Source organism: Protopterus annectens, chromosome 12.part0, assembly GCF_019279795.1.
Source record: "Protopterus annectens isolate FY-2018-M chromosome 12.part0, PAN1.0, whole genome shotgun sequence".
Lineage (NCBI taxonomy): Eukaryota > Metazoa > Chordata > Ceratodontiformes > Protopteridae > Protopterus > Protopterus annectens.
In genome coordinates this window covers 402,325,104-402,343,825 of record NC_056746.1, presented here as the reverse complement: position 1 = coordinate 402,343,825, position 18,722 = coordinate 402,325,104, and the positions used below count along the sequence as shown (strand labels likewise).

The window sequence follows — 18,722 nt, the reverse complement described above, 5'->3', positions numbered from 1 at the left end:
GAACCTGATTAGACCAAAGAGTTACTTGCATTCTGCTCATGGGAGATTATTAGCTATGATGTGGACAGATGTCTAATAAACCAACAGAAGTTATATGTTTAAGCAGTAATCCATGACTAGGTGTAGGTATATCAGGATTTGCCCATGGTTGGTGTGATTTGATTACAAGGGAGAAGCCCAAGTGATTAAACATAGCCAACCATGGTTAAATCTTGATATACCCACACACAGGAGTGGATATTGCTTTTATACAATGACATTATTTAAGAAAGAAATTGCTTACATTTTTAACTAATGTTTTGTATAATGACACTTGGGTCTTCTTCTGCATTGTCTTTTGTAGGCTGCTGCATAAGACTTGAATTGCCGTGCTTGAACAAAACATTAGTACAGTGCAGGAGAAACAGTGGAAAAAATAGAATTTCCATTGCTGTTTTTTGTTCCTGTTTAAAAAAATGAGGTTTTAATAGGGACAGCACAAAAATACAAGGAAAATCAGGTATGTTTCGTTTTGCAGAATGTTCCTGATTTTTCTCATATTTTACCCTGTCCCCCAGCATATATAAACAGATAGTTTGGGCACTCAGTGGTACTTCAGTGGCCGGATTTTTTCTATTGGCATATCCTCAGTTTACAATGGGCACACTGGTTGGGCTGTCCAATCAGCGTGCACATTTTGGAATACTAATTGGTCCCACAATCCAACGTCCTTTTCCTCTTCAGAGTTATAAGATGGCACAGCCAACATGTAATACTTCAGATCATGAGTACATTTTTTTTCTTTTAATAGCACAGCCATAGTACTGAGCAGGTTGGCAGTTCGGAGACCAAGCAGACACCTAATTCAGTGATGCTGTACTGCAAAAAAGTTTTGAGTGTAAGGAAATAAGCAGGATTAAAATCAGAAACTGTCTGAAACTCTACAGGAAACAAGTGCCCTCAGCTGAGCAACGGCTAGCCCTCTCATCCTATGGCTGCTGATCTCCTTCCTTGGTACTAACCCATGTGGGTAGGGCTGCCACTGATGAAAGGGAAGGAAAATAGGAGAGCAGTATTACAGCTGGTTTTAACCCAATCACCCTGATGGAGGCTGTCATTGATAGAAGGGGAAATGGAGAGCCTCATAGAGGAGGTGGAATACAGCTGGGATGCATGGATTGTCAAATACAGTGTCCTGTGCCAGGACATTTTTTTAAACCCTATCTCCTACTGATGCTCATGGCTGTGTCATCCAGGAAGGCATGCAATGGCATAACAAGGGAAATGCCCACACATACATTGCAAAGCATTCTCATTCTGCTTACCCACTTACAGCAGCACCATTTCTCATTCATGGTCCTGTTATAAATACTGTGTTTCATGAATCTGCTATGCCAGATGCATGTGCTCACACATTTCTTCCTTAGAAGAGGTAAGCCAGTAAATGCCTCATCCTTTCTGCTCTAACCAGCCAGCTCCAGAAAGTACTTGAGATATTAACTAAACAGATGTTGTAGGGCTTTATCCCTCTATGCCTTTGAAGCTGGCAGTATAAAGGATACATGTGTGGAAATCTTGAACTTTAAAAATTGCTTGTACAAACTTCCTCAGATTTCTATAATGGTCCCCACAAATTTTAATAGACCTGCAGTAGTCTCTGGAGACAATAATTTCAGCTCTACAGAGCAATTAGATGCTCACAAAGGTGAAATTCATAACATCAAAATTTAACATAACTCTGGAATTCCATCAAACATCCCTATAAAGGAGCAAATCCAGATAACTGCACATGTTTTCATATGACTGGAAAGAGTAAAACAAGCTGCTGTTTGCAACAACAGAAGAAACATTCAACTGAATACAGTTAATGGCTGCTCCTTCAAAGTGTAACAAAACAAACTGTAAAAGTTGATAGTCCTTCAGATTTGAACAGCTCAAAACATTATGTCAAAGCAAATAATAAGCTTTCACATTTTTTTCTCAACATGAAGGCACAAACCATGGAAGGAGTTTTAAAGCTGTCACAGATATTAAAAAACACTTGAATGCGGTATAGTTATCGCCATATCTTATCCTGTGTCAAAAAATGTCTCATCCACCGTCCATATTATACTTACAAAAAATTAATCAAATTCTGAAAGGCAGAAGGAATACAAACATAAATTCCAGCAGAAGGATCATTCAGATGATGATAAGCAAATGACCAATCTTATGTTGGGCCATGGCTCACATTGCTGTTGTCAAATAAAAAACAAGTATTCTTACCTTTAATAACTTTGCCTCTGACATGATTGATAATAATGATAATAATAATAATAATAATAATAATACCCATTTGTTAATCAGGTAGGCCCACTGGGCACATACAATTCCTTTTCAGAGGTGATCCGGGTGCAAGGTCAAGTTAACTCACTATCTGAAGTAAAACCAAACAAAAAGCTTGCTAGGAAAATCCAAATAAAGGTCTGAAACCCGAATTTAACACTTTATTCAAAGCGGACACCAAAAACAGCAAAGTCACGAACTCCAAAAAGCTTAACGCCACAAAATTACATATGTTTTCGACCCCTGTAACCAAGGTCTTCATCAGAAAATCTAAAATACATCCAAATAAGGTGCCTTTTATACATCATCAATCAATTAAATAAATCAATTGTCCAATAGGAACAACTGTATAATTTTAAATAAAATGAATTAATAAAATCATCCTTTGAGCTAAAAAACAAACAAGTCGTACATTGCAAGTGTACCTGAATAATCCAACTAAAACCTTTGTAGTTTCTAACTTAACATAATTGTAAATAAAAATATTTACAATAAAAATCCCATGAAAATAAATATAAATATAAAAAAACTCTAGAATAGTATAACTATATATTATGGTGCAACATTGCACTAACTCACTATCTGACGTAGTTAACTTCATTTGATCAGCAACCTGTGGGTTTTGGATCCGATACGGTTCTGAGCCGGCAGCATACCAAGCAAAAGATCCGAGCTCCAAGCTCCTCCCCCTACCCATACTACACTGCAACCTCCTTCCAATCCTCAGATCTTGTTTGCCGCGGCTTCGCCAGCACGGGATTTTTGAGCTCCAGGCAAGTGTCAGGATTTTTCGAAAACTTTGGTCTGTGCGTGCCCTTTTGATAATTTTTAGAAATAATTATTAGTTTATCCCTCTCCATTTACGAGAATTATTGTTTTTTTTTGTACCTTGAAAGTTGTTAACTTTCTGTTAGTGTAGGCCCCCCTTCCTGCCCGTAGTGTGTGTGTGTGTGTGTGTGTGTGTGTGTGTGTGTGTGTGTGTGTGTGTGTGTGTGTGTGTGTATGTGTGTGTGTTCTCTAAGATGTCAGAAAGTCAGAAAGTGACTTTCTCTAAGTGGACAGAGTGTGGCCACAAACTGTCTCCAGCCAATGGTCACACTCTGTGTGTAGTTTGCTTGGGGGTGGCCCATTTGTCTTCCGGCTGCAAGATCTGTGCAGCCTTCAACCCCCGAGCCCTGTGGGATCGCAGGAATAAGTTAATTCTGGTGGGTCTTCTACCCGCAGAATCAACTTCTGCCTGTTCTGCTGCTTCCTCACCAGTCACGGCTGTGGCTGTTCCCCCTTCAGGCCCTTCTTCCCTGTCCAGGACTCACCCTCCCACCTTACCACAGAGAGAGAGAGAGAGGTCAAGAAAGACAAAGTCAAAGAAAAACACAGGGAGACAGAGAGACATTTAGACAAGGAAAAGGATAAAGATAGAGAGAGGGGCAGCAAGTGACAGGCCAAGTTAGATCCAATGGCCCCTCCCGCTAAGGTGATCTTGTCTCGGTAAAAGTTACCAGGCTATCCTCTCCTCGGCTCCGTTCACCACGTTTTTCTCCAGAGCCAGAGGAGGGAGGCTAGACCACCCTCGAGGTCGTCTTCACGTCGGCTCTACCAGCCGGCGTCGATGGCTTCCTCCAGATCAACTTGGAGCATCTCTGAAGCAGACATGGATCGGATGATGCAAAGGTTTCTGCAGACTCAACTGCAGATGGGGGTACTGCTGGCTCCCCCCCCCCCCCGTGAGGGGAGTTCGGCACCGTTTTTCACCCCGGTAGCTCCTTCTCCAATCCACCATCGGATATCGGAGTCTATAGATCTGTGGAGCCCAGGAGTCAGGGGGTCGGCGCCGATGGTGCCTTTGGCCTTGACGCCGGCAATGCCCTCAAGTCTGTCAGATCCGCTTTCGGATCCGAGCCTTCGGAGCCGAGAGTTGGGCATCGGATCCAAGGGGATGAGTGTGTCATCGGCCCTGTTGTGGTCAGGGCATACCGTCCCTTCAAGTCTTGCCATTCCAACTTCGGCTCCAATCCCTTCGTTGGATCCGAGGGTCTCGGCTACCCTCACTACCAGTTTCAGGGAGGCCGGTTTTCCTTCGGCATTCGACATTGTGTAGAGGGTTCTCTCTGAAGGATCGAGACCCCTCACTCTGTCCTCGGGATCCATCCCTGCTCCCTTGCAGCTGGGTTTGTCTTCCGTCATCCAGTCCCCCCAGGGACAGCCTGTGTCTATTGCACCCCAGACAGTTCCCTTGGAAGAACACAAAACCATTTGTGAGCCCTCCCCGGAGAGTCCACCTGAGGAGGTCCCTCACAAACGCCAGTGTAAAAGGAGGCACTTGGACTCCCCTGAGTCCCTCACTGAGGATACCGACTTGGAGGAAGGGGAAGTTTCCCCCAAATCACCCCCCCCCTCCCGTAGACATCTCCTTTGGAGACATTATGGAAATCCTTCGCAGGTGGAGTGGTCTGCCCAAAAACCTTCCTCTGATGAGTTGGTATTCCTGTAGGCATTCGACACAGGCCCATCTACCTCTTGGATGTCTCCCCCGGCCGACCCTGTGGTGGACCTTATCACCACCAGAGCTTGGAAGGAACCGGACACTGTGGAGCCTATGCCCAAAAGGCCGGACAAAATATTGAGTCCACTGGCAGATAGATCTTCTTGGAACAAAGGTTCCCCAGTTGATGCCATGGTGGTGGCAGCGGCCAGAAAAAAGGAACTCACCCAAGAAAGTTCCTCAGTCCACCCCCCAGACAAGGAGTCCAGGGCTATGGACCATCTTGGAAAGCGGACTTTTGCTTCAGCCACCTTTACTATAAGGGCGCTGACTTACTTGGCCCGCGTAATTCGACTGCAGCGGGACCTCGTGAAAGAGTACGCTGAGTCTCCCCCGGAGTCTGTGCCTGCCGAGGATAAACGGACCTTCTTGGCTCGTATGGCCACTCTCAAGTCTGTGTCCAATACGTCCATACATTTACTCTCTCATGCCACCGAGGAAGCTGCTAGGGCTAGCGCGTCCGGCATCATGCCTGGCTCCGTCTTTGCGACTTCTCGAAACCCTTTAAGGCATCCTTCGCTAATGCACCCTTTGACGGTTCGACCCTGTACGGGAAGACTGTCTGCAATACGCTTGTCCAGAGCAAGAAAGACAGGAAGATGCTGTCAGCCATCGGGATCCGCTTCTCTAACCCTCAAAGGTCCTTTTCCATGAATCAGCGAGGGCAAAGGAAGCTGTGGTTCCGGAAAACTCAGCAGTCCCAGAATGCTCAGGACTCCTTCTCCCCCAGAGGCAGAGGGGGACAAGGTGGACGCCGGCCTAGAGGCAGGGGGGGGGGGGCTGAAGAACTTCAGGTCATGTGAACCTTTCTCAGAGTGACCCGCGCAGCAACCGTGAGGGGTTGCCTGACTGGTCCTCTCTGGAGGCAGTCGGGGGGCATTTTTCGATGCACCTAGCCCAATGGGAGTCCATCACGACAGATCGCTGGGTGCTTCGAATCATATCCAGAGGCTATTCTATTCCCTTCATAAACAAGCCCCCTTACACAAGGCTCCTCCAGGATGTCCTACCTGCTCAGTGGGAGGCCACGGCCTTGGAAATACAAAAGCTATTAGAAAAAAAGAGCCATCCAGCAGGTGCCCCCAGACCAGTCCGAATCAGGCATCTATTCCAGGTTCTTTTTGGTGCCAAAAAATACGGGGGATTTAAGGCCGATTCTCAGCCTATCAACAATGAACCTGTTTGTTGCCAAGGAAACATTTGGGATGGTCACGCTTCAATCCATCCTGCCCTTCCTGCAGGAGGAAGACTAGTTGTGCTCAATAGACCTCAAGGATGCCTACTACCATATTCTGATGGACAGGCGATCCAGGAGTTTCCTCCGCTTTCGGCTAGGGGCCAGTCATTATCAATTCAGGGTCCTACTCTTTGGTCTCACCACAGCCCCCAGGGTGTTCACCAAGGTCATGGCAGTTGTAGCGGCCCACCTGAGACTTCAGGGCATTCAGGTCTTCCTGTACCTGGATGACTGGCTCTTCACTGCCTCCACCAGGTATCTACTCTTACTAGCCAGAGATTTCTTTCTCCGGATATCACCTCGGCTAGGGATTACCATAAATCTCAGTAAGTCTTCCCTTCGACCTGTTCAAGTCTTAGACTTCATAGGGGCGAGAATAGATTCTCGTCAGGCCAGGGCATTCTTAACCCCAGACAGACTACACAGTCTGGCACTTCATGTGTTAGCGCTTCTGCAGTCCTCTGCACCCCCTGCACAATTAGTCCTGAGAGCCTTAGGGTCCATGGCAGCAGCTATCAACCTGATCCCTTGTGCTTGTCTGCATATGAGAATTTTACAGTGGACTTTGCAAGTTCAGTGGTCGATTCTTCATCAACCTCTAGATTTTCTGATCCCTCTGAGCAGAGTGTGCAGAAATTCTCTCAAGTGGTGGCTCCAATCTCGGAATTTGCAGGAGGGACATCCCTTTCTTGCTCCCCAACCCCAAGCCACGGTGACCACGGACGCTTCCCGCCTAGGGTCGTGGGGGCATTGTTCGGGCAGGACTGTTCAAGGCACATGGGCTCAAAATGAGACCGTTCTGCATATAAATGTTCTAGAGATGAGAGCGGTCCTTTTAGCGTTGCAAGCCCTTCATGCTTATCTCCCTCTGGGAACTATTGCGATCCAGTCAGACAATATGTCAGTGGTTTGGTATATCAACAAACTGGGGGGAACCAAGCCTTATCCCCTTTGTCGAGAAGCCATGAGAGTCTGGGAATGGGCGATCTCCACTAACCACTTTCTGAAAGCAATGCACATTCCAGGTCAGTCCAACATCTTGGCAGACAAATTGAGCAGAACTATCCTTTCTCCCTACGAGTGGTCTCTGAACCCTTGTGTAGAGGAACAGATCTTCCTCAAGTGGGGTCAGCCTTGCTGTGATCTCTTTGCATCGCCTTCCAATGTGAAGTGCAGTGAGTTTTTCTCTCTAATCCCCCAACAGGAGAAGCCCCCCGAGACGCTCTTAATCATGCTTGGCCACCCGGTCTTTTTTATGCATATCCCCCGCTTCCGCTCATGATAAAGTTCTTACAGAAAGCTTGCCGATTGGGGAACAGATTGATCCTCGTAGCCCCATTCTGGCCTTGTCAAGTCTGGTTCCCCTGCCTACGGTCTCATCTCATATGTCCACCTTGGATCTTGGATCCCATTCCGGATCTGATTCGTCATCCCTCGGGAATGCTTCCTCCGAATCTGTACAGCCTGAAGCTTACAGCTTGGCTGCTCCAGTTCCACTAGTTGCTAGGACTCCCGGTATCTCTTCTCCTGTTAAATCTATCTTGGTTGTGGCACATAAATCCTCTACCAGGAAAATTTACTGTAGCAAATGGAGATGCTTCTCCATTTGGGCTTCACAGGAAATTTAGATCCTTTTACCGCTCTGATCCCAGCGGAGTTTTTGTCTCGTATCTTCCAGCAAGGAGCCAGCTCTTCCACAGTGAAGGTCCAACTGGCGGCTTTTTCTCATTTCCATGTAGGGGACAATTTAGGCTCTCTCGCTGCTGCCAGAATTTGTAAGACCTTTTTGAAAGGCACTTTTCTTCTGAGACCTCCTATTAAGAATCCATCCCTGCTGTGGGATCTGACTGCGGTTCTTCAGGCCTTAGTTGCGCCACCTTTCGAGCCCTCGGCATCAGTTGACTTAAAATTTTTGTCATGGAAGACGGCTTTTCTGGTAGCTATAACTTCAGCAAGGAGAGTGTTGGAGCTTCATGCTCTTTGTATGAAACCCCCATATCTTGTGTTTCATAAGGACAGGGTGTCTCTCAGGATTAATCCATCCGTTCTCCCTAAAGTTGCTTCTGAGACAAACATTAATCAATCTATTAATTTGCCTGTCTTTTTCCCTAATTTTCAGAACAAAGGGGAAACAAACTTAATTTGCTGGATGTTCACAGGCAGTTACGTTTTTATGTGCACAGGACGGCGGCCTTTCGTAAATCTGATCAACTTTTTGTTTCTTTTGCTAAGCCCTTTTTAGGGAAACCAGTTTCAAAAGTGACTCTTGCTAGGTGGATTTCCCTTTGTATTCTACAAGCATACAGAGAGCTTGGTTTACCATTACCAGTAGGAGTTCATGCTCATTCTACACGTTCTATGGCAACGTCTGCAGCATTCTGGTCTAGAGTTTCCCTGGATGACATTTGCTCAGTGGCTACCTGGACATCTTCTCACACCTTTATTAATCATTATAAACTGGATTTGGTGTCTAGAGAAAGGGCTTCCTTTGGCTGTGCAGTGCTCCAGAATATACTTCCTTAAGGACCTCCCAAGATTTCGGGTAGCTGGGGACTCTGTCCCACAGGTTGCTGATCAAATGAAGTTAACTACTTCAGATATAGAAGTTATGTACTCACTAAAACGTTCCATCTGAGTAGGTAAACTTCATTTGTCAGCAGCCGTCCCTCCCTCCTTCCCCCTTACCTTGGCATTATTTTTGCTGAGTTCGATGTTCGGAGTTCAAGAGCTGGAGGTTTGTCCTTGGTTTAGAGGTCTCAGGTTAGTTTGTTGGTGTCACGTGGGGAGTTGCAAACTCGATCTGAGGATAGGAAGGAAGTTGCAGTGTAGTATGGGGAGGGGGGGGAGCTCAGATCTTTTGCTTGGTATGCTGCCGGCCCGGATCCGTATCGGATCCGAAACCCACAGGTTGCTGACAAATGAAGTTTACCTACTCAGATGGAACGTTATGGTGAGTACATAACTTCTTTTTTTCAAGGTTACGCAGTAGGCAAATGATTTCTGAAGGAATCAAACCCTGCACCACAGGAACTACAGCTCATGGCCTTAACCTTCTGCATCAACTGCTAGGCTAAAATCCATTGAAATTCCATAACTGGAACTTGAGCCCAGGCTGTGACAATAACAGCATCAATTCCTAACCACTAGACCACCAGGGACCCCCTTACTAACTACCTGAACCATACAAAATCTAGAGGGGTACTCTTGCAGCACTTTCCTTGATGTCCTTTCCATACAGTCCTCCACAACTAGACATGATAAATCTCTAGACTGTCTTTCTCAGAAAATCAATTGCAACATACCCCAGTATCAGAGTCACACTGGAGATTGAAAATAACCAACACGGTGAGGAAGTTACTTATACATGTATTAGAAAAGGAAACATGGCCATGAGTTTAAATTTACATCCCATATGATATTTACCATTTGCTTCTTTTTTCATGTTATAAAATAGCCATCAATGACTAACACTGGCTTTTTTCTCTGACTCCAGGTAGTGGAATACAGATGCCAAATAGCAGCTGAGACAGACTCACGCAATCACTTAAAACTTTGCACTTCTTGTTCAGATCCAATGGCATTAGGAAGAACTAAAGAGCAAATAATTTTAAATGGTAAATAAATAGTCACAACAGTCAATCACATAACTGAAACAAATCAATGATATACAGGGGGCCTTTGTCCTGACATGCCCCTAAGTTAAAATACTAACTCCACAGTTGCACAAAAGTGACACAAGTAAAATAAACAACATCCCACTTCGATGAAATATACATTGATTACCCACAAAGTCAACTGAAATGCAGGTTGATGTAAAATACGATTGATTAAACTATTCAGTGAAATACAACTGTATAAAATGCAGTACTCCCTAAAACTGGTTGTCACCTGACAGAGTAGGCTACTGAGTGTAAATCTGAAGTACAGAAACTTCACTCGTGTGTATCTGACACACACATTTGGTGCCATATAAAATACCTTCAAATTAGGGATAATCTCTGCTACAATGCATACTTTCTATCAAACACTTTTAAGACAAATATCTTACATTGTTTGGCAAAACTGAAAACTGTATCCATGAGGTACCAATTTTCAGGACTAAACAGGGTGCCATCCTTGGAAAGCAGCTGATGTGAAAAACTGTCAGTTTATAAATGAGGTACCTGACAATGGGGGTAGTAGCAGCCAAATTAAGTGTGGGGCTGCATGTGCAAAATTTACCTATGACAGGTTTAGATGCAAGAGAAGTTAAAGCACTTAAAACAAGGTACAAGGCAAGGGAAAGAGAAAGATGATGAGACTGGTTGCAGTTGTGTAGTGGATGAGGTTGTGAGTTATAGAAGGGAAATCAAGGCAGTATAAACAGAAAAAGTGATGAAACCATGATCTACCTTCGTAGCCACTAACTCTGAATTAGTAAATCCAGCATGATAGCTACTGTAAACAGGGGGTGACATGGAGAAGAGAACATGTTGGCAACCTCCCTAATTACAGAAAATATGATTAGAGGTGAAGTTAAAATACACTGGAAAAGTACTTAACTTTGTTAACAACATGTATTCTAAGGGATCACTATCCATTTTAGTTACCATAGATGCCTGTTAAGTTAGACACATGCTCCTTTTAGTGATTACATTGACAAGGGCCTAGTTAATCTGTACCCCAGTCCAGGAAGGGCTGTCACACTCGTATCTTGAAGCATGCTGATACTACACGACAAGGATTTTAGCATGATATAGTTAAAGATAATCTGCTTAGGAGGTAGAGGGAGAGATAACCAGTTAATGGTTGCCTGATTCAACAAAAAGCAATATTGATTTAAGTATCCGAATGAATTCATCCAGGCAAGTATGATTACAAAATGATGATAGTCCCTGTCTGAGTAAAAGACCTGGTGTGTAACACCCTGAAGGGCATGCAAAAAGACACATGAGCACTTGATACACAGGAAGGGTAAGATTGGTCCTGAGTGGAATAATCCCTTTACCAAGAATGATACCTAGGTATAAAGGGAAGGTAATTGGCATTAACAGTTGGCTAAATAGATTATGCCCTTCAAGGGAGATCTGGTATGTTCTGGCCTGGGATGACATGGTCAACTTTCTTTACAAAGGATGGCTTGCATCTTTTATTCAAGTTTTTCCACAAACTGGTTTAAGTCTTTGCTGCCCCCACAGTGCTTTTTTTCTTTTTTAGGTCGGGTTTATCTAATGAATATTAGAACTTAACAAATACATCAAATCCCAAGTTGGACATCATTAAGGTGGTTCTTCTCAATGTCAGGCATCTTTACAATAAACTGCCTGACCATGGGGTACTTTTGCATTTCAAATGCATCCATGTATGTGTAGTAAGTGAGATGTGGTTTAAATGTAAGGAAAGCATTCCTTCCATGCCTGTGTTTTGTGTCCACCATGCCTTTAGGCTTGTTAGAAACTGTTGTGGAGTTTCTGTTTTTGGCATGGACCATATCTCTTAAAGACTGATGTCGAGAGACCCCAGTAGTGAGCTGCTAGAACTCCGCCTTACCTTGGTAAAGGCAAATTTACAACTTGTAGCCTATTAGAAATCCTGCTCCATGATTCTAAATGATGTTGCATAATTCCTGGTATTCCTAAAATATGTAAATGTAAGCAGCATCTTTGCTTACACCTTTAAGGCAAGGTATACTCAAAGATTCTCAGATAAGGTAAACAAAGACTTCCTCTCTCAAATTGTCATTGAACCCATCAGAGGCAGAAACATTCCTGATTTGGTCTTTCCTAATACATCCCTTACCCATTCCACAGCCCTAGCCTACACTTCACCTATTAAATCACAGCACTAACTTGTGCTTGTGACAATTGCTCTCAGAACTTCAGTCCCCCCCCCTAGTAACCAACAGTACCCTCTTTAAAGACTACAAAAAACTGAATCTTATACAACTATATGATGAAATCACTAAATTCACCCTCAACATCACTACAGTCGACCCAGAATATTTAGACAGTTAAACTAAGGAGTTCTGTTGGTTCATATGTAAGTACCAGGCTAACTGCACTTGTGGGCCATTTTAAACCTAGCCAATTTCCTTTTCAAAGGTGAGAATCAAAGCCTGTACTTTGTGTCTATGAGGAAAACATCTTAATTATTATACAAACCCCAGCTCCCTTATACCAACCCTGAACCACCTATACAAACCCCAACCCACCATTTGGACAACTACTTCACTCTAGCAGTCTTTACTTAAACCAGATGCAATTGGAAATGTAAAAATAACCCCCACCAGTGGTCACTCAACACAAATAAACTTTATGATAAAAAGAAAAAAAAAAACTCTTTATGGTTTCAAGTAGGACCAGAACTCCTCAGTTTGAGGTTATTTAAAAAAATCTCACCAAGAAACTGAAGGACAGTATAAGGGAGAGCAAAGCATCCCATGAACTGAGATTAGTAACTGGGGTGAGGAATATCTGCAAGTCCTTCTTTAGCTACATTAGAAATAATGTGCAGCATTGCTCTGAATCTTTCCACAATGGGACCACCCACTCACACCCCAGTGAGATTGCAAATATACTGGCCAACAAATTCTCTGCCAGCCCCCACCCCAGAGCTGCACTCCCCACTTCAGTCATCCGTGATTCACTCTCATCCCCTACCATCACAAGGGAATGACCTTATTGTGCTTTCAAAGACCAAAAACTTAGTTTATAGGTCCTGATACCATTCCAGGTTCTTTAATAAACAGTATCACTTGCTGAACCCCTCCTTAAACTGTTTAACCTAAGTCTTATTACAGTCTATATTCCTGAATCCTGGTTAACTGGTGTTGGGGTGATGAACCTCCACAAGCATGGACCAACAGTGGACCCTGAAAGTTGCAGGTCTGGCAGCCTTATGCATCTGAGCTGTAAAGGCATGGGGCACGCATACATCATTATCAACCCCATTAATTATGTTATCAAAAAAAATCATTAAGCTAGACTCACAACAGTTTGGCTTCATAAAGAGTACATTATGCCTGTTAAATCTTGTCAACTTTTTCAAGATGGTCACTCAAGCAGTTAGCAGTGGTCAATGTGTTTACACTGCATATCTTGATCTAGCCAAGAGTTTCAATCACACCACATGATGTAATTGTAAAGAAAGTGTTGAACTTAAACATTGATCCCTGTGTGGCAAGATGCTTAACCAACTGGGTAAAATGCAAACAATCTGTGCAGCAGATTTTTCTAACAGACATAAGGTAACCACGGGTGTTCTCCAGGGATTTGTTCTTGGTCCTTTCCTGTTTGACATTAATTTCCCTGACCTCCAAGCTGAAAACCAGGATTTCTGGTTGACTAGATTTTCTGACAGTTTCAAACTGGGTATAATTGTCAAAGCCTACAGATATTTATACCCTTCACAATGAGCTCATACTGATAAACGTGTTGCATGGTAAAAGAGCTGAAAAGGAAAACCAAAAATGTAGCATTCTTCCCTTAAGAAAACAGCAAATCACTGTAGCATACAGCACTGGAACCACCCCACTTTTAAGCAAAATAGTTTTTTGAGATCTAGGCACCTGAATAGATATCTCTCTCTCTCCTTTGATCACCACATGGCTACTGTAGTCAAGAAATTCTTCTACATATCACAACTAATTGCCAAGGGCATCTCATCCAAATCCAGGAAAGTGATCGTTCCCCTATATTGACCTCTGGTCAGACCACATTATATACAATGCACCCTTGCACTTTTTTGACATGAATCTCTATAAATTAAACTTGAGAAGCCCCAGAGGTTCCTAACCAAAATATCTCGTCAATCTCGTCTTAAGAATTTTAGTTACCAGGAGAAACTGGAATCCTTATGTAAGAACTCTGTATCTTATAGACTTATGGAGGGGTGATTTGTGCTTCCTTACCATGCCTGTAGAGATCCTGTTAACTTTGACCTCATTTTTCTCAGAAAATCAAATTATGCAGCCAGCACTAGAACCAGAGATCTTGACCTACATTAGTAAATCAATAAAACATAGATGGATAGAGTTGTCACACAGTGTCTTCCCCTGCTTTGGAATGGACTTCCTCTGCAGGTAAACAACAAAACGACACACCCTCCTATAAACATAAACTGAATGATTGAATTGGTACTCTTAAATTTACAACAGGAATAACAGGCCTCACCTTCCTTGGCAAAGTAAGTGAAGCATGAGGGTGGTTATTTGGCAAGGTGCAAATGGTTATTAGATTGATTAGCCTTGTATATTCCATTATTCTTTTATCCTAATTAACTGAAATTTAGACAGAATTCTGGAGTAAGACATATATTGACCAGGTGTCAACAAAAACAATACATTGATAATCTCTTTTTAATTATCATTAGTGGAATTGAATTTTCAACAGTTTCTGGATAAACTTTAACAGAGTGACTTGTGCTAAGAATTCACAGCAAATGTCAAGTGTTTTTTCTGCAAGCCTGTTTGCTTTAAAGTTTCAGGACAGTCACAGTTCTGATCGCAGACTTTTAAAATAGTTTGCCCTTTGTAGGCTTTCTCACCCTGAGATTTACCTACATTCTTTTAAATTGTTATAAAAGAAGGTGGTGTTCAAACCCCCCCCCCCCCCCCAGCATGAAGAATGAGTTGCCCCTCAAATAGCTTTGCTTTGAGAAGTGGAGGTTGCTCTGAAGAGAGAATCTTTTTTCTCTTAATCTATATATTACTGTTACCTTTTTTCTGATTGGATGTGCAATTAATTGTCAATTATTTCTATTCAGAGAATTTACTGGAAGTTTCATTACACCTAAAAAACTGGATGCTGATGCCCCAGTGTATTATTATTTTTATTTGGCCTGGTGTTATACAGTGCTTTCAGTTTAACATGTGTAGTAATGATTTTAGGACTTGTGTTTAGCCATTTGTGTATGGAGTTATAAATGTGCAGTAAGTGTTGTGGTAATCATTAAGAGAATCAACTAGGAAGCCAGGCTCATGTATTAAAATAAATGCCATTGAAATAAATATTCACCTAAATAAGGGAGCCCTACCTGAATGAGTAATGTTGCAGGTTTTAAAGTTTTGGTGGATTGCTGCATTTGCTCAAGTGGACCAGTTAAAGTATAAAACCAGATAAAAATTTAAGTAACTTAGTTTCTGGGCTTCCATGACTGAAGTATCATGCTAACCCAACATTGTTCTGTAGAAAATGAAGCTGAAGACTTGAACAAAAAAAAAAGTTATTATCTGACCACAAAACCTCAGAGGCAGAGAATAAAGATATGATGAGAAGCCTGTAGATGGCACAGTGTGAAGTATTAACATAACCATTGAAGAGACAGATGTCCTTAAAGATGAGGATATACTCAGGAATACAAATGCACCTGTTACTGGAAAGGATTACCTATTTCTGGCTAAAACAAAACAACCCAGTCAATAAGGATTGAGCATGGTAGAAAAAAAGCCAGGTGCGGACAATAATACTCCAGCTGCAAGTGCAAACAGCTGCACGTGTTCTGTATTCTTTTGGTAAACAGGTGATGTCCTGTACATAAGGTGTTCAGTGATCATTGGATTGTTAAGTGACTTGATAAATGTCAAACAGTATGTGCCATTTTATACTGTCAGCATTTTATTATATATACATGACTCTTGTCAAGCTGTTTTGAATTTACAATTTATTATAGTAATTGCTAACATCACATAGCCAGCATAATGAATTATTAAATCAGATGGTAAAAATTATAAAAATGCCATGGCAACTAACACCTATATAAATCTGAGATCCACTGCTGCAGCAGATTGCTGATCTTTGAACGTTATTGCTAATTTTTGCTAAAGTAGTTCTTTACAGACAAATATATCAAGTCTGCTGTGTGATATGTATCTTGTGAAGTAACTAAACGCTGACATTTTCTACAGATGGGAATGCAGGTGTCATTTGTTCTTGATTTTGCTGTCTTAACAGGTAGGAGTATTCAAGAGGCCATGGTGGTGCAGCGGTTAACGTTGTCGCCTCACAGCAAGAGGCTCTCCAGTTCGATTCTTGGCTGGAGCGCCTTTTGTGTGGAGTCTGCATGTCCTCCCCGTGGTCGAGTGACGTTTAAAGACATGTAGGTAGGTGTGTGCGTGAATGGGTGTGCCTTCATTGAATGTTGGGCGCCGGGCTGGCACCTCAGCACCATAAAAATCTACTACCAATAATAAGCGGACCGGCATTCTGCTGTGGTGACCCCTAACCGGAAAAAAGCTGAAAGACATTACTAACAGGTAGGAGTATTCAGAGCAAGAAAAGATGTGTTTACCCATGTAAGACAGGAAACTATATAAGTCTGTGTTTCAGTGTATCTTTTCAGTTATAGGGCTGGCAAAATAGTTAAGGTCTTTGCCTCATTGATACAAAATACAGAATTTGATTCTAAACTCTAGTTGTTGACTAGGCTTATAACAGTCTGCAGACTGATAGCCTAGTATTTACCAATGAACCTATAATAGACTATGCAGTTGTTCCTACAATCATTTGTTGTCCGTCACCTGCTTTCATATCTTAATATCAGGTGACAAGCACTCCTGCATGAATTCCTTAGATCCAAAATCACTGCAGATGTAATGTTTGAGCTAATGTATTTTCTCTTGAGAGAAAACAAGACAGGAAGGCAGAAGAGAAAAGTAAATAACACATTGCAGCAGTATAAAAGGTCTGTGTGTCATTTCTCCTAAATCTGAGAAGAAGCACTGATAAGTCTTTCGGCTTTTCCCAGTTAGGGATCACCACAGTGGAACTCCGGTCCGTTCATGATTGGCAGTGGATTGTTATGGTGCCAAGTTGCCAGCCCAATGCCCAACCTTCAAAGAAGGCATGTCCATTCACGCTCGCACCTACCTACATGTCTTTAGCGTCACTCGACCATGGGGAGGATATGCAGACTCCACACAGAAGGCGCTGCAGCCGAGAATCGAATGGGAGAACCTCTTGCTGTGAGGCGACAACGTTAACCGCTACACCACCGTGGCCTGATATACTGACATATTGGTGAAAGCAATGAAAATAATCATTGCTTATTAATAATGGTGGAAGGATTACATTTTATTGAGATCTACCAAGCAAAAAACTCTGCATCGTGAAGGTAAATAAAACACAACAGTCCATATATTTTTATTTATGTCCTCTTCAAAATAAATAAAATCCAAATAATTCATTCACAGAAGAGGCAGAAGCCAGACACTTGATATAAAGCATTACTCATGCAATCTCTATCCATGTTTCTTGTTTTCCTATCTGCAGGTCGATTTACTCGTCATTTAAATATCATTTCCATTGACTCCTTTGATGATGAGACATTAACCAAGATTTTTACATCTATTGTTGACTGGCATTTTGGCAAAGGATTTGACCCGGCATTCTTGAGGTAAGAAGTTAGTTGTATTTCAATGAACTTATCAGTCTCTACAATACACCCTGTTTGATGTGAATGCATTTTGCATTGGTTTCTGTTCCTTAATTTGAAAAATTAAACTGACCAGATTTACTCCTTTTCAGACTAGGTAAAATTATGGTGCAAGCTACAATGTCAGTTTACAAAGCGGCAGTGGAGAACTTTCTTCCAACTCCATCCAAATCCCACTACGTATTCAACCTTCGTGACTTTTCCCGAGTAATTCGTGGAGTGTTGCTCTGTCCACATACGCACCTTCAGGTATGATACTGCTAGTTTATTAGCAGAGGAAGGGACACTACAAAGATACTATAATTTAGAGCATTCAGTCAACCAGTATGCTTTTGGGAGGTGAGAAGAAACTAGAGTACCCGGCGAAAACCCATGAAGGCACAGATAGAGCATGTGACCTCCCCAAAAGTAGTAACCAGATATCAGAATTGAATCTAAGACACTGGAGCTATAAGGCAGAGATTGTAGACAGTTCCTTCCCTCCTTTCTTTATTTTCTTTTCTTTCTTTCTCTTTCTTTTTTTTTACATGCATAGTAAGACTGCACTTATTTACTATTATTTTTGCTAGTCTGTCTGTTAGTCATTCTCTGGTGTCATGAGTTAAAATATGGGAAGACAAAGTGAGTTTTCAGAAGTGTGACAGAAGGCTCACATTAAGGCTATCACCTTAAGTTTGGGTGTAGCAAGGCATATGCCAGGTAAGTCCTAATGTACACAATTCAGTTCTAAGGAGGCAAAATTTCACCTAAAGCAGTGAACCAGCTTCAGTTGTATAATCAGATTTAAAAGCATAGTGGTGAGACAGCAATGAAGATAACTGTGTCCAGAATGGCATGTACTCGGTACACTACTGGCTAGCCAATTAAAGACTTTTAATTTCTTATTTTTATTATTATATTCTGTGTCATTAATCTGCTTTAGCATATGTGTGTGTGTGTGTGTGTGTGTGTGTGTGTGTGTGTGTGTGTATATATATATATATATATATATATATATATATATATATATATATATATATATATATATCCGTACCTCCAGTCAGCAACTACTGCACACATACCAACCAAAAAAAACATAGGTAAACTCCTATATAAATACTCTACTCCATTACACAAGCTTGAAACAAACTCCCTCTAGATATACGTTCCATCAGCCACCCAGCACACTTTAACGAAAAACTCAAATTTTACTTGCTTAACTCAAAACTTTGTCATTGTCAGGCACCAACG

The 18,722-nt window shown here is 42.2% G+C and overlaps 1 protein-coding gene across 1 annotated transcript in view; it reads left to right on the top strand.

The window, feature by feature from the left end:
• DNAH3 (dynein axonemal heavy chain 3) overlaps positions 1–18,722 on the top strand; it is a 2,217,123-nt gene that overhangs the window by 1,755,481 nt on the left and 442,920 nt on the right. The window contains exons 44-45 of the mRNA XM_044089509.1: positions 17,330–17,453; positions 17,585–17,741. Coding sequence (XP_043945444.1) covers positions 17,330–17,453; positions 17,585–17,741 — 281 coding nt within the window. The remainder of the gene's footprint in view (positions 1–17,329; positions 17,454–17,584; positions 17,742–18,722) is intronic.